This window comes from Leuciscus leuciscus (genome assembly GCF_965113295.1).
Source record: "Leuciscus leuciscus genome assembly, chromosome: 6".
Lineage (NCBI taxonomy): Eukaryota > Metazoa > Chordata > Actinopteri > Cypriniformes > Leuciscidae > Leuciscus > Leuciscus leuciscus.
The window spans coordinates 40,822,939-40,838,052 of record NC_138730.1 but is presented as its reverse complement, the minus strand read 5'-3'; the positions used below and the strand labels follow the sequence as shown (position 1 = coordinate 40,838,052).

Here is a 15,114-nt window from a genome sequence, read left to right as displayed (position 1 = left end):
AGGGATGTTCTGTGTGCGATTCCTCATTGGTTTGAGGGATGGGCAATTCACTTTATACCTCACTTAATCAATATAGTAAAGCAATCAAAGGTAGACATGCCTATTAAAATAGCATCTGCCTGATTACTAGTCATAAAGTGTCTGTCTGTAGTTTATGACTTGTTTTATGATGGCTTATTGTATGTGTATTCTTTTTACAGCTCTAACTCTCACAGTCCATCACCACCCAGCAGCTCAAACGCCTTCAGCCTTCTGAGTGCCAGTTCAGAGCAAGACAACCCGTCTACCAGCGGCTGCAGGTTAGACACGAACACACCAGACTGCCCTTCTACCAGGAACTTTATTTAATTTTATTTAATTTTATTTAATTTTATTTAATTTTATTTAATTTTATTTTATTTTATTTTATTTTATTTTATTTTATTTTATGTATACAAATATACATTCATTACATTATATTAAATATATTTTATTTTATTATATTAATTATATTAGATTTAATATATTATTTTATACTATTATTATTTTATAATATATAATATAATATTTCAGTTTATTTTATTTTTAGTATATAACTATCTATTATATCTATTATAATATATATATATACTTTTTTTTCTACCATAATTTTCACAGAACGCTTTAAAAAATATTTTAATTTTTACTACAAATATGTATTTATTTATTTTCAATATGTTTACAAAATCAAACCAATTTTTTCGTCAAACTTGATGTGTATTGTGTACATTGCATAATATCATTCCCAGTTATATTTAACAGTAGTGCAGAATCGTGTAGACAGTGGTTTGGTGGAATGAGGAGTTATGTACTTTATGAATCATTTGTACGCATGTTGTTAACATTTGATTTTAATGCTTTTTAGAATGGGTTTTATTGCTGACATGTGTGTGTGTTTTGCGCACCTGCAGCAGCGAAGAGTCTGCCAAGGCAAAGACTCAGAAAGAGTTGATCAAAACTTTGAAGGAGCTGAAGCTTCATTTGCCGCAAGAGAAGCGGAACAAGGGCAGCAAGTCGACAACGCTCAACACTCTGAAATATGCCCTGCGCTGCGTCAGACAGGTGGAGGGTGAGCGATGCCTTTAAATTATCATTACACAAGTCATCCATAATGCAGAAGCACTTGCCTGGCCACAGGGACGTAGTCCTACTTTCTGTTAAATTATCAATCTATTTTCTGAGCTTTATTTCGCTTGACAACAATGAAAATGTAGCTAGGCACATAAAACAACAACTTTCAAACCAAACAAATGCATCAGCAAATCAGGGTAGAACTACTGGGTGAACATCACGTCATGTGATTAATATGCTGATACATTTAATAATGTGTCTGCCCCTTTTTTAGATCTCAATTAATAATAATCAATTATTGCATGTATATTTATATCTATGTTGGCTTATTATTAGTGTAGTATGTATAGTATGAGAATATATCTAATATAGGCTGTTTGTTATGTGTCATTTAGTGGATAGAACACAGGCAACCAATCAAAACTTAGCATTCATACAGTAATTTTTATTTTTGAGAGTCAAATTTACATGCATTGCAGTGTTTTTTATTAACTATTAGGTGTGCATCACATATTTAATCTGTACTACATTACACCAGATATGTGAATTGGATTTGCACCATGAATTTATCTTTTTTTTCATTTTTTTTTTTTCATTTCAGCAAATGAAGAATACTATCAGCTGCTTATGATTAATGACAGTCAGCCATCAGGGCTTGATGTCTCATCATATACCATCGAGGAGATAGACAGCATTACTTCTGAATACACCCTCAAAAACACAGTACGTTTTTTTTGTTTGTTTGTGTAATGTATGCGTGCGTGCATGTATTTATCCATTTTATTCATTTATTTATTTATCCATTAATTTATTTAAGGTGTTCCAGTCAATATTGAATTATTTTTTAATTCAGTTGTTCTCTTTTGTAAAAAAAAAAAATGTATTGTGGGATCTTTGTTGTGCAGGATATCTTTGCAGTGGCGGTCTCCCTCATCACCGGGAAGATCGTCTACATTTCAGACCAGGCCGCCTCCATCTTGAACTGCAAGCGGGATGTGTTCAAGAACGCTAAGTTTGTGGAGTTTCTTACACCGCAGGACGTTAGCGTGTTTTATAGCTTCACCACACCGTACAGACTGCCGTCCTGGAGCATGTGCACTGGCGCAGGTATGACACAAATGCACATGATCAGTAGCAATGTCTACAGAGAAGTTAAGCATCTTTAAAAACACCATCACACCAACCAATCGATCTGAACTCAGGCGTCAAATAGACTTGGTCCACACCAAAGACCTAAAAGGGATATTTCACACTGTCATCATTTACTCACCCTTATGTTGTTCCAAACCTGTATTAGTTTCTTTCTGTCATTGAACACAAAATAAGATATTTAGTTGACGGTAGCCATTGACTTCCATAGTAAGAAAAATAAATACTATGGTCACTGGCTACTGTCTGGTTACCAACAATCTACAAAATATCTTCTTTTGTGTTCAACAGAAGAAAGACACTCATACAGGTTTGGGTGAAACAACATAATAGTGCGCAAATGATGACAGAATTTTCATTTTTGAATTATCCCTTTAATCTGTCCCATTTTCCACACTGCGAATACAGTACAGTCCTCTGATGTGCCAAGGAAATTCTCAGAATTACCTTTAATAAACATTCAAATTAAACTAGCAATAGGCAAAGCAGGCTCAGACGACTCAAAAGACATTCTGTTTCTTATTCATGCATTCACATGCTGTTGAATTAAACCTGAACTCATCTCACTCTTGTTTTTTCCTCATCTAAAGAGTCGTCACCGGCAGACTGCATGCAGGAGAAATCCTTCTTCTGTCGTATCAGGTGAGTTTGTGAGGGTTAGAAAGTAAATTTATACTGACTGCATCCTGTACACCATCTGCTCGGCATGAGTTTATTCATAGATTTACTTATTAATTATTAATTCTGGTGAACTTTTGTCCCTGTAAATAGGAAGATTTGATTACTAATGCGTTTGATATTACAATGGAAAACATGCATTCAGTAAACACAACTCTTAAGCAAAGTAGTGCGGTCAGTTACTAATGAAACCTTGGATTGAGCCCTTGGGTGGTAGAACAGATTTAATTTAGCATTTACTTATAGATTATTAAAATCAAAAGTTGTTTCTGTTTATATTATTTAATGTACCTGAGCTAACAATGAACAGTTGTATTCTTTTTAACTAATGCTAACAAAGGTTAATAAAAACTGTATCAAATGTCTTGTGCATTCTTAATTATTATTATTTAATGCATTTACTAACGTTAACGAGTGGGACCTTATTGTAAAGTGTTACCAGGATTTCTGTAACTTTACAATTCTTTCTTCACCCCTACCTGAGAAACCGGCAACTTTTACATGCAGGCCAGATCTTAAACAATCTGCTAATTTAAAAAAAATGACAGTAAAACCAGTCAAAATTTGGACACAGTTAACGAATTTGAGCTTATTAGGGTGTGCTCACACTTGGCAGGTTTAGTTCGATTGGTTCGGTGTTAAAAATGACAGTGCGAATGCAAAGTCTGAAAGAACCAAGAGAACCGAACTACAAGTGTGAACACACCCTTAAAAGAACATTTGACTTAAAAATGTATGCTTAAATGCTTGAAATTAGTTTTGTAGACATAAAATGTGCCTACAAATGAGTTCCTTTACAAAAGTTTTAAAAAAATAACCCTTTTTTGTTTTGGAATGGATAGGGAAAGTAAAAGGTTTTGACTAATCCAAAGTTTATTAGCAGGTTTTTGTCGAATGTGTATGAAACGCTCTGTTGTTTTCTTCTCCAGTGGTGGTAAAGAGTGTGAAGGAGATCTTCAGTACTATCCCTTCAGAATGACTCCATATCTGATGAAGGTTCAGGAGACAGAGCACTCTGAAGATCAGTTCTGCTGCCTCCTGCTGGCCGAGAGAGTGCACTCCGGCTACGAAGGTCAGTTCTTTTACACGTTATTTTATTCTTTTATTCTTGTAGAACATATATTTTTTCAAGTAAGAAGTGGTGCATTTTTATTAATATCATTTTATACTGCACTTGCAGCCTTACAATCTACCAATAATTTTAGCAAATTGATTAATTTGAATAATGGTTAAAAAATAATGAATTGAATGTGTTGTGATTGGTTCCAAATAAATTTGTTTATTTAAATAAAGGTGTGTATTTTATATTAAGGCTGTGTTTATTTGAACAAAAATACAGTCAACTCAAAACTGTGAAATAATATAGCAGTTTAGAATATCTAAACATGTTTTAAAAATTGAATTTTATTCCTGTGATGGCAAAACTGCATTTTCAGCATTTCTAATTATTCTCATTTATTATTATTATCAATGTTGAAAAATGCTGCTTGATATATTTTTGTGGAAACCATAATTGATATTTTTCAGGATTCTTTGATAAATAGAAAGAAGGAAATCTTTTGTAACATTCTAAATAACTTTACTGCCACTTTTTATCAGTTGCATTCTTGTTGAATAAAATTATAAATTTCTTTCAAAAACAAAACAAGAAAAATATTACTGACCCCAAAGTGTATAATCAGATATATACAACAATATATTCAGTGTACACAGCTATATTTTGTTAACTTATATTTAACTGCTTTCCAAAAAGGTTGACTTAACTACTTAAAATTCTGATTAGCTTTTAAATAGGCAAGTCACAGTTTTACAGTAGCTTCCTCAGCATGTGCATATATGGAAATGTACTTTTTCATGTAATAAATTGTCAGAAACTTTGTTCATTCCTCAGCTCCCAGGATCCCCACAGACAAACGAATCTTCACCACAACACACACACCCAGCTGTGTGTTTCAGGATGTGGATGAGAGGTACGGGTGTTAATGCTTCACTGTTGACGAACTAGATGAAGATTAGCTGGAAATTTTAAGCTCATGCAACAGCTGTACCTGCACACCTGCTTTTTTCCATTTCTCATAATCATGAATATTAAAGGCAAAAACGGTTGTGGTTTAGACTAATCAGAATTTATCATGTGATGTTTTTTTTCCTGTAGGGCTGTTCCATTACTAGGATATCTTCCACAGGATTTGATTGGTACACCTGTCCTTCTGCACCTGCATCCCAGTGATCGACCAGCCATGCTCGGCATCCATAGGAAGAGTGAGTGCTATTTGTGGCTGCTTTTTTTTTTTTTTTTTTTTTTTACAAGAAAAGGCAGAGACAGCTTATAAAGTCATGCAACTTTTGGGAGAATGTTGTAGCCGGAGCTACTTCTCTCTGTTTATGTAGGATATAACGATTCATGCAAGCTACTCCACAGTGGTTTTTGTCCCGCCTGGTCTAAAATAGTCAGAATATAAACACTTATTATAGGTGTTCCGTAGTGATTCAGGATAAGACAAAACACGGTTTGAACAATGGATATTATGATGTACTTGCTCGTTATATATATATATTTTTATTTTTTTTACAAAAAAAGTTACATGGTGTACCTTTAAATATCTAATTTGCAAATAAAATCATCTTTTTTGTCTCATCAGTCTTGCAGTATGCTGGCCAGCCGTTTGATCACACGATCCGCTTCTGTGCTCGTAATGGAGAGTACATCACCATAGACACCAGCTGGTCTGGCTTTGTCAATCCCTGGAGCCGCAAAATGTCCTTCATCATCGGCAGACACAAAGTTCGCATGTGAGTGCACAGGGTGAATAGGGGAATGTGTCTGAATGTCCCAAGATAAGCTTAATATTTGTTAAAAAATGTAATGCTGAAATTCAAGGTAACAGAATATTGTATCACTTTTTTGTACAAATCCAGTTGTAATTGCAGATATATACTACTGTTCAAAGTTTGTGGTTTGTACGATTTTTTGGGGGAAAGAAATTAATACTTTAATCTAGCAAGGATGCATTAAATTGATTAAAAGTAACAGCAAAGCCATTTATAATGTTACAAAAGAGTTCAGTTTCAAATAAATGCTGTTATTTTTTCTATTCATCAAAGTAGCTAAAAAAAATTAAGCAGCAGAACTGTTTTTAACATTGATAATAATAAGAAATGTTTCTTGAGCAGCAAATCTTGAGTAATGATGCTGCAAATTAAATCACAGGAACAAATTACACTTGAATATATATTCAAATAGAAATCAGTTAATAATATTTCACAATATAACTGTTTTTACTGTATTTTTTTTTATCAAATTAATGCAGCCTTGGTGAGCATAAGAGACTTTTTTCAAAAAAAAATAAAAAAATCATACCGACCCCAAACTTTTGAACGGTAGTGTAACTGTGATTTTCTTTCATACAACCAGGGGTCCAGTGAATGAAGATGTGTTTGCAGCTCCGACCACTGCTGAGGGCAAATCCATAGACTCAGACATCCAGGAAATCACTGAGCAAATTCACCGACTCCTGGTGCAGGTGCGGAAACTCATTACCATTGAAAGAGGCAGATTAATGGATTCAATTTAAATAAGAGGGTTTTGACATCCTTTCACATAAAAAGGCAGTGGAATAGACAGTAACAGACTGGGAAACAAAGAGTTTTATAACGTATGCCTGTTTCTGCGTGAGTTTGTTGTGTTTGGAACGACTTGAAAGTCTTGTAGTGCGTGATCCTCAGTCGTTTAGTGTATGATGTCCAGTTTTTGTCCAAAGTCGACAAGTTTAGGATGCCTAATATTTTAAAACCTCCTAGTGTTGTGTATTACAGCCTTTAGAATGAGAGAAATGAAAATCACCGGTTAAATCTTGTTTTTGTGTTTTGTAGCCGGTGCACAACAACGGCTCTAGTGGCTTTGGGAGTCTGGGCAGTAACGATCACCTGATGAGTGTGGCGTCGTCTAGTGACAGTAACGGTAACGGAACACGTCAGCGGCAAGAGGAAGAGGATGGCAGGAGAGCCAAACCGGTGAGTCACATGATGAATTCTAGATAAGTGGTTCCCAACTGGTTTTTTTGTTGTTGTTGTTGTTTTATCAGAGGAGCCATTTTTTACAAGTCAAATGCTTCACGGTCACCTGTATTTAACCATAGCTTTTTTTATTCATGCAATTAGAACCAAAAGGGGCTCTAGTGGATTTATTTATGTTTGTATGCATGTGTTTTCTCAGAGGAGCTTTCAGGAGATCTGCAAAGGAGTTCACATGCAGAAAAACCAAGAGCAGCAGTTGAAGAAGAGCCCTACAAGTATGTACCAATATCCACCACCATCTGTGCACCCTCGTCTGTCATCAAAGTCTGTGTGTCTCTTTGTGTGCAACAGAAATGTGTCTGAAGAATATGGTTTCCATGATATGGTACCAAAGATTTATAGTGAGATTATATCAACAAGTATTGCAATTGTGATTTGAACTGTGGAACAAAAATTGTATGCTAAAACCCTTCACATTTTTTCCTCTAAAAAGAATTTTCTCTAAGTGAAAAACATCCAACATCTGTTGTCACATGCAACATGTTAATGATTTTAACTTGAATATAATACAATATGATGTATGATATAATGTAATATATATATTATAATTTATTTTATATATTATTTACTTATATCATTTAAAATACTGTATCATTCAAAATTCTGAGGTCTGTAAGATATTTTTTTGAAGAAATTAATACTTTTATTCAGCAAGCATGCATTTCTATTTAATTTAAATGCTGTTCTTTTGAATTTTTCTATCAATTAAAGAATCCTGAAAGGACGTGTATCACGTGTCCACAAAAATATTAAGCAGCACAACTGTTTTCAAGAATTATTTCTGAAGGATCATGTGACACTGAAGACCGTGAAATGATGCTGAAAATTCAGCTTTGCATCACAGGAATAAATTACATTTTAAAATATATTAAAATAGAAAAAAAGTTATTTTAAATTGTAATAATATTTCACAATAAAATTGTTATAACTTTTTAACTGTGTTTTGATCAAATAAATGCAGTCTTGGTGAGCATTAGAGATTCTATCGAAAAACGTTAAAAAAATCGTACTGACCCCAAACTTTTAATGCAAGCATATATTTCATATCTATTCTCTTTAATATAATATACATATAATATACAATTTGTTTAATTAAATTTCAATAGTTAATAATCACACTAGGCCATAAAGCAATTCCGATTAGACTCATTTTAATTAGACTAATTGTGGAACCCTTTCTGAAAACCCTACTTTATTTCCCGCAGAGCTTCAACAGAAAAGTCCAGTGGTTCGACCCAAAGACTCGGCGTGTCACGCCATCGGGAAAGAGTCTCCTGAGGAGCAGCGTGCCACTGTGCAAGAGGAGCTGGCCTTCAAAGACCAGACCGTCTACTCCTATCAGCAGATTAGTTGCCTGGACAGCGTCATCAGGTACAAATGCATAAAGTCTCACGGCACTGGGAGAACTGATGGGGCATGGTCTCGACAATTTCAGTCGACGTATTGAGCCTGTGGTGCAAAGAGAGTATGAGCAACTGAATTAAGCATGCTATGAAGGATAATGAGAACTTGTTTTCATGAGATGGCTGAGAACATTACGTTTTGCAGGATGTGGAATCTCATTAGCACTTTTTCACATCAGCATAATAGCCTAAAAATGATGGAAAGTAACACAAAATCACGCCATGCTCAGTTTTAATGCATTTTGGCCATGTTGTGTTTTATATAGTTTTAAAAATTCCCTCATAAAGGTTGAAATCAAATATTTACTACAAATATACACCTGAGATTTTCATTGGCGATTTGTCCATCCTGCCTCCTGTAGGGTAATCGAAGACCTTTATTTTCAATGAGGGGTTTCGAAGAGATTAGAGCAAAAGTAATAGGATTGTGTTGTACACGTAAACCACAACGAACATTATTTTAGGGACTTTATGAAGACAAAACAGAGCAGATCAGACATGCTTTTATTCTACATTCATCCTGGTTAGTCATTTGCATACCTTGTTTCCATCGATTATGTCTTCAGATATTTGGAGAGCTGTAACGTGCCTATAACAGTGAAGAGAAAGTGCCAATCCTCCTCAAACACAACATCCTCAAACTCAGACGAGGACAAGCAGAGAGGAGTCGAGAGCTCCATGCCAGTGTCTGAAGGTAACGGAAAGGTCCAGTTTGCGCGGACAAACATTTTTTTTTTTTTTTACTGAGCAGGTTAAAAACCCAAATATTGTATTTAGAGATCATTTTTAACAATAACATATAAAACGTTTAAAGCAGATCAGCTCTGATATTTTAATATAGTTATACGTATAGTTAACCCAATCATTTATTTAAAAAATTGAAAATACATTTTTAAATATGATTTTATTTATTCTTTATTTGGAGATTGTCCTTAAGAAATGTATTTGCTTTTTAATTTTGCAATAATGTCTGAATTGAATACTGCTATATTATGCCATGACAGTTATTAATTCATGAACACAATTTTGCTGGAAAACAATGGCATTTTGAACGTATCAGACAATTTTAACAAAACTCTGGTGACATATTTAAATCAGCTTAATTTGCAGTTTTGCAAAAGTTCCGACCATCACTCAAAACCAAACGCTTAAAAACACATTTACGAGAATAACAAATATACAATGGATTATCAGGCCATCTTTGGTGTTAATCCTGTATTTACAACAGTTCTGTGTGAGGGTTGTTGAGTGACGGCTAACCTGTTTATTTTCTCTGTAATCAGCGACAAGCCATCTAAAGAACCAACCAGGCCTTTCGTCATTAGATGTATCTAAGAAGCCTCCAGACTCTGGTGTGGTGACTCCATCTCTGACCCCTCTCCCGCTGCCCAGTAAACCCGAAAGCGTTGTGTCCATTACCAGCCAGTGCAGCTACAGCAGCACAATTGTACACGTGGGAGACAAGAAAGGTAAATTGATTTGTTCCTGTCTGTCTGTCTGTCTCTGTCTGTCTAGCCTGTCTGTCTTCCCTGTCTGTCTATTCTTATAAATAATGTTTCTATTCCAAAACCTAGTGAGCTGCCTTGATGTCTGCTGCCTGCGTAGGAAATTGCCTATATGCTGCCTATGCAGCTCACTAGGTTTTGGATACGTTTATCTGTATTAGAGCTATGTGTTTTCTCTGTTCCTTGGTAAAACACCTTTTTTGTTTTAGTCGTATCCTCAACAAGACACATCTCTGCAAAGCAAGAGTTCTCTTCCAAACTTCACTTGCAAAGTTAGTAAAATCTTACCATGGGGACCAAAAATTTATTGGAAAGACTTTTGATTGAATTGATGAGTAAAATAAAGGTGCAAATCAGCCATACAGGACTCCACAAATTGGAGCATCCTACTTGCATTTCCCCATGTTCCCATCCCAACATGCATGAGATGCACTTGAGAAATCTGTGAGGCAGCTCATAAACAAGTGCTGGTCGTGTCACCTGTAAGAGAACACTGCACTCATTGTCGAGTTAAACGTCTTTTTTTGCTCTTCGTAGAGATCATTGAAGACGTCCCCAGCGCTGAAGGCACTGAAGGTCAGGGTCTCGCTGTCCCTCCGGCCGCACTCTTGCCGCACAATCCGGAGCGAGAGGCTTACAAGAAACTGGGCCTGACCAAGCAGGTTCTGGCGGCACACACCCAGAAGGAAGAGCAGACGTTCCTCAGCCGCTTCAGAGAGCTGCGAGGTGTGCATGCTTTTAAAGCCGACTGCTCCCTCTATCTGGAGAAACAGAAAGGACAAGTTACATCTGAGGGTAAGGAAGGATTTAAGTCTAAACCTGAGGTGGAAGCTTCTTGTGTTCACAGAAATTTTCCATTTGCTGCTTGTGTCATTAAAATAGTGTATAACATCAGAACAGAGAATTTTGTAGGGCTGCACGATAAATCGAAATAAAACCAAATTTATTGTGACTATAAAAGCGCAAAGACTGTGATTTAATTAAATATATGCACTGTGTGTTTCAGAGTGAAGCACAGCACTGTGTTCTTTTACATGCGAGCAGCTTGTGATTCTGTGTTTTTTAGCATCTCAATGCAGATCTGTTCTGCTCTGAGTTTGAGTCGCTTATGTGCGTTTGGGTATGCAACGTGCTGTCGATCACTTGGAATGAGAAGTGCTTATAATCCAGCTGTTGTCAACAAACGAGATTTTTCCGCCAAAATAAATGCTTGGTGGTTTAACATTTGAAAATGAAGAAATTAAGACTGCTATGAATATCAATATTGCAATTTTACATTTAAATTGTTTTTTTGTTTGTTTTTTTACAGTGAAATATTACAACTGTAATATTTTTTATTTTGTTTAATATATTTATTTAGTAATAATAATTAAAAATATATATTATTATTATGGTTAGACTTTTTTTAAGGTCTCCTGCACACTTTAAAGTGTAAATTTGCATTTAAGTACTTGGTAATATTAACAACATGTTCTTAATATAGGGTTAGGGTTACAATTAGGGTTTGATTAGTTGCATGTAATCTTGTATAATTTACTGTTATTAGTATAGTAAGTACATTATTATTTTATAGTTATATTGACTTATAATCACTACATTGTACCCAAGTTGTGCAGCCCTACAAACAAACACAGCAAACCTGAAACAGTTTTTTCATTTAATACCACAATATTAATAATTAATCATTTCATTTTTCATTTAATAATTAATTTATATCCAGAGTTTCATTCCTTTCTACATGTAATGGTAAAATGGTAAATGGACTGCATTTATATAGCGTTTATATATATACTTCGTAACTACACTTTTTACATAGCTACTTTTATTAACTTGACTGTCAAGCAAAAAAATTCTATCAAAATGTATTTTAAGTCAATAACAGCTTCTCATCTTTCTCTCCAGCTGTTCCTGCCGCTCGCTCATGTAAGCATGGTGGTCCTGGTGCTCCGGAGACCACCGGAACCCGCCGGGGTCGCAACAAGAAGACCAAGTCCAAGCGGATCAAGCCTAATGAGTCCTCCGACAGCACTCCTTCAGGCCGTAGGCTGACACCCAGACCTCAGTTACAGGGCCTCAACCAGACCCCCTGGTCTCCCTCGGACACATCCCAATCCACCTTCCCCATCGCCTATCCCGCTGTGATGCCCGCGTACCCACTGCAGATGTACCCGGGAGCCGGCGGCATGCAGCCCAGGGTGGAGGCTCAGATGCCAGGCTTCAGGGAGAGTCAGTGCAGCCAGGATCCACGCATCCCGATGCAGCCCATCCAGACGCCGTACTCGGCTCCTCTGGTCACACCCATGGTGGCGCTTGTACTGCCCAATTACATGTTCCCACAGATGGGCAGCCCTCCACAGCAGCCATTCTACACCAAAGAGGGAAGTTTCCCTGTGCAGCCTTCCTTTCAACCTCAGCCTAGTTTCACCACACAGGCACCATTCCCTCCGCAGTCGAACTTTACCATACAGACCCAGTTCACCTCCCAGATCCCCTTTACCTCACAGGCTCCGTTTCAGTCGCAGCCATTCCAGTTCGCTAGCCCCAAGGTACCCCCAAAACCATCCGAGCCTGAGCTGAGGGAGGAGCTGTTGCGAAGCCCCACTCCACAGTCTGTAGGAGGAAGTGGCCCGCCATCACCGCCTTTGTTCCAGTCGCGCTGCAGCTCGCCTTTACAGCTCAACCTGTTACAGTTAGAGGAGACCCAACGCTGTGCTGAGAGGCAGGAGAGCACGGCGCCATCTGTTGTACTGCAGGGGAACTACAGCAGTATTGTGGAGAAAACAGGGAGCGCAACTGGGCAAACCAAAACTGACAAGGATGTGCAACAGGTTTGGACTCTTTTTCTCACTTTCTACCATCATATTACAGTGCATTTTTGTACATGATTACATGATAATATCATGGTTCTCTTTTCAAATTATTTTCTTACTCTCAATTCTCATTCTTCCATTATGTCTTTCATCCAAACAACACGAAAAAAAAAGAACAAAAATCCCCCAGAAAATGCAAATGCAAAACTTTGGATTGACCAACAGGTGGCAGTGTTTACAAAAATTAAGCAAGACTATCCAAAATTAAGCTTTGCATTCTTGCATCGTTGCAGTTACATTAGGCTTAAAGCATGCAAAATTGTGGCATGATTATTATTGCAAAATTTATATCTGTAGTTAAAAATATATATTAATTAATTAATTAATTAAAAAAATGTATGCCATCCACTCCACTTTCCATACTGCAATAAACCATGCAGCTTAAAAGTTTTTATTCTTCACATTAGCCTATTTAGGATCTCCCAACAGTATATGATATGATATGATTGATATATGACCCAAGTCACACCTTATTAATTAATAAGTAATTCATTTATTATTTAATAATAAATTAAAATACACTAACTCCGCTTTCTTGTAATGCTGCACGAATAAAAGTTTGTTTTCTTCACATTGAGCCCAGAGGTCATTCTTGGACATTTAGATCCTTAAGTATATAATTTCTGTATACAAATGATATACAGGGGATATAAATTGGCAATTAAACAACTACGCTGTTATAGTTCTGAATGTGTGAATAGTGAAGAGTTGCTATAGTGTGTGCATGTGCATTTAATGCATTTAGCTTTACATAAAGCTGTGGATAAATCTGTCAAATGAATGTTAATGTTATACTCTGTTTTTGCTGTTTTTCTAGTATGAAGGGTCACCTGTCGATGGTCAACATAGCGATGAGTTCTCATCATCTAGTGACCTGCTGGACATTCTCCCAGAGGACTCGCACTCCGGCACCAGCTCTGCCACCTCCGGCTCCATGCGCTCTGGTTCTAACGGTTGTGGAACGTCTGCCAGTGGCGGATCTGCCAGTAGAACTGGTGAGAATGGGAGTTTATAGTGGTAGATCTGATGTGACACTTGTGTCCTGTTAACTGCTGATCTGAAGTGTCCTTTGTAGTGCAGGGTTGTTATGCCATATCAGAGAAATGTAATGATTTTTCATGCTGCAGCAAAAACTAATATGCTACTGAACACACTTCTTAAAGCATTAAACATTGATATTCACTACCGTTCTAAAGTTTGGGGTCAGTAAGATTCTTTTATTCAGCAAGGATTCATTAAATTGATCAAAAGTGACAGTAAAGACATTTATAATGTTACCAAAAAGTTATATTACAAGTGCTGTTCTTGAAGACTCCTGAACAAACTGTCACAGTTTCTGCAAAATATGAAGCAGCACAACTGTTTTCAACAGTGATAATAATAAGAAATAAAAAGAACCAAATTAGCTTATTAGAATGAATCATTCTGAAAGATCATGTGACACTGAAGACTGGAGTAATGATGCTGAAAATTCAGCTTTGCTGTCACTGGAATAAACTGCATTTAAAAATATATTCAAATAGAAAAAATGTATTTAAATTGTAACAATATTTCACAATATTACTGTTTTTACTGTTTGTTTGTTTTTCGTATAAGAGACTTAAAAAAAAAAAAATCTTACTGACCCAAAAATTTGATTAAAATAATGCAATGTTTATAAACAAGAACGTGAAAGAAACCCTACAAAAGGAAGAATCCCATATTCTAAGCACATGATAATCAAAATGTACCAAAAAGGTTTCCCACTTCCTCTAAATTATTTCATATTATGTTTGTTTTCTACAAATACAGACTTTCCATTAAAATAGTGCTTATAAAATAGTGCTTTTCAAAAGGTCAGCTTGCCTCACCACCCCTTTCTGCTGTTTTTTTCTTTCTCAGGAAGCAACAACAGCAGTAACTACTTCGGCAGTGTGGATTCCTCCCAGAAATCCCATAAGGCCAAGGGGCAGGGCTCTGTTTTGCGCTCTGTGGCGCTGGCGCTGGATGGGAAGGAGAAACTGAAGTATGTACTGCAGGACCCACCGTGGCTGCTCATGGCTAACGCAGATGAAGATGTTATGATGTCATATCAGTTACCATCTCGGTGAGTGGGTGGACAAGGGAGAAATTGACACACACACACACACAAACCCCACCACTACCAGTTATGCCCACTTACCAGTAAACTCTCCCCCCTCTGACTTCCTACCCTTTATCTATAGACCTTTAAGGCATATACTCAAAGAGCTCTTGGTATTTAAATGTTCTTTTTCATTCTTTGCTTAGGGGTCAAAAGAAGTTTGAAATATCTGTTCAGTGTATACAGACAGAGGGTCACGTGTCCGAATCTGAAAACCACAC

At 36.5% G+C, this 15,114-nt stretch overlaps 1 protein-coding gene across 3 annotated transcripts in view; it reads left to right on the top strand.

The window, feature by feature from the left end:
* The window catches only part of per2 (period circadian clock 2), a 29,569-nt gene that overhangs the window by 12,213 nt on the left and 2,242 nt on the right, over positions 1 to 15,114 (top strand). For 2 of the 3 annotated variants that reach the window (XM_082172947.1, XM_082172948.1), the window contains 20 exons: positions 201 to 299; positions 930 to 1,087; positions 1,691 to 1,812; positions 1,995 to 2,196; positions 2,829 to 2,880; positions 3,846 to 3,988; positions 4,808 to 4,886; positions 5,072 to 5,178; positions 5,559 to 5,709; positions 6,332 to 6,440; positions 6,790 to 6,930; positions 7,133 to 7,208; positions 8,199 to 8,364; positions 8,963 to 9,090; positions 9,680 to 9,865; positions 10,111 to 10,173; positions 10,439 to 10,696; positions 11,804 to 12,729; positions 13,589 to 13,766; positions 14,653 to 14,857. In XM_082172947.1, coding sequence (XP_082029073.1) covers positions 201 to 299; positions 930 to 1,087; positions 1,691 to 1,812; positions 1,995 to 2,196; positions 2,829 to 2,880; positions 3,846 to 3,988; positions 4,808 to 4,886; positions 5,072 to 5,178; positions 5,559 to 5,709; positions 6,332 to 6,440; positions 6,790 to 6,930; positions 7,133 to 7,208; positions 8,199 to 8,364; positions 8,963 to 9,090; positions 9,680 to 9,865; positions 10,111 to 10,173; positions 10,439 to 10,696; positions 11,804 to 12,729; positions 13,589 to 13,766; positions 14,653 to 14,857 — 3,549 coding nt within the window. The remainder of the gene's footprint in view (positions 1 to 200; positions 300 to 929; positions 1,088 to 1,690; positions 1,813 to 1,994; positions 2,197 to 2,828; positions 2,881 to 3,845; positions 3,989 to 4,807; positions 4,887 to 5,071; positions 5,179 to 5,558; positions 5,710 to 6,331; positions 6,441 to 6,789; positions 6,931 to 7,132; positions 7,209 to 8,198; positions 8,365 to 8,962; positions 9,091 to 9,679; positions 9,866 to 10,110; positions 10,174 to 10,438; positions 10,697 to 11,803; positions 12,730 to 13,588; positions 13,767 to 14,652; positions 14,858 to 15,114) is intronic. The other variant, XM_082172949.1, reaches the window with a different exon arrangement.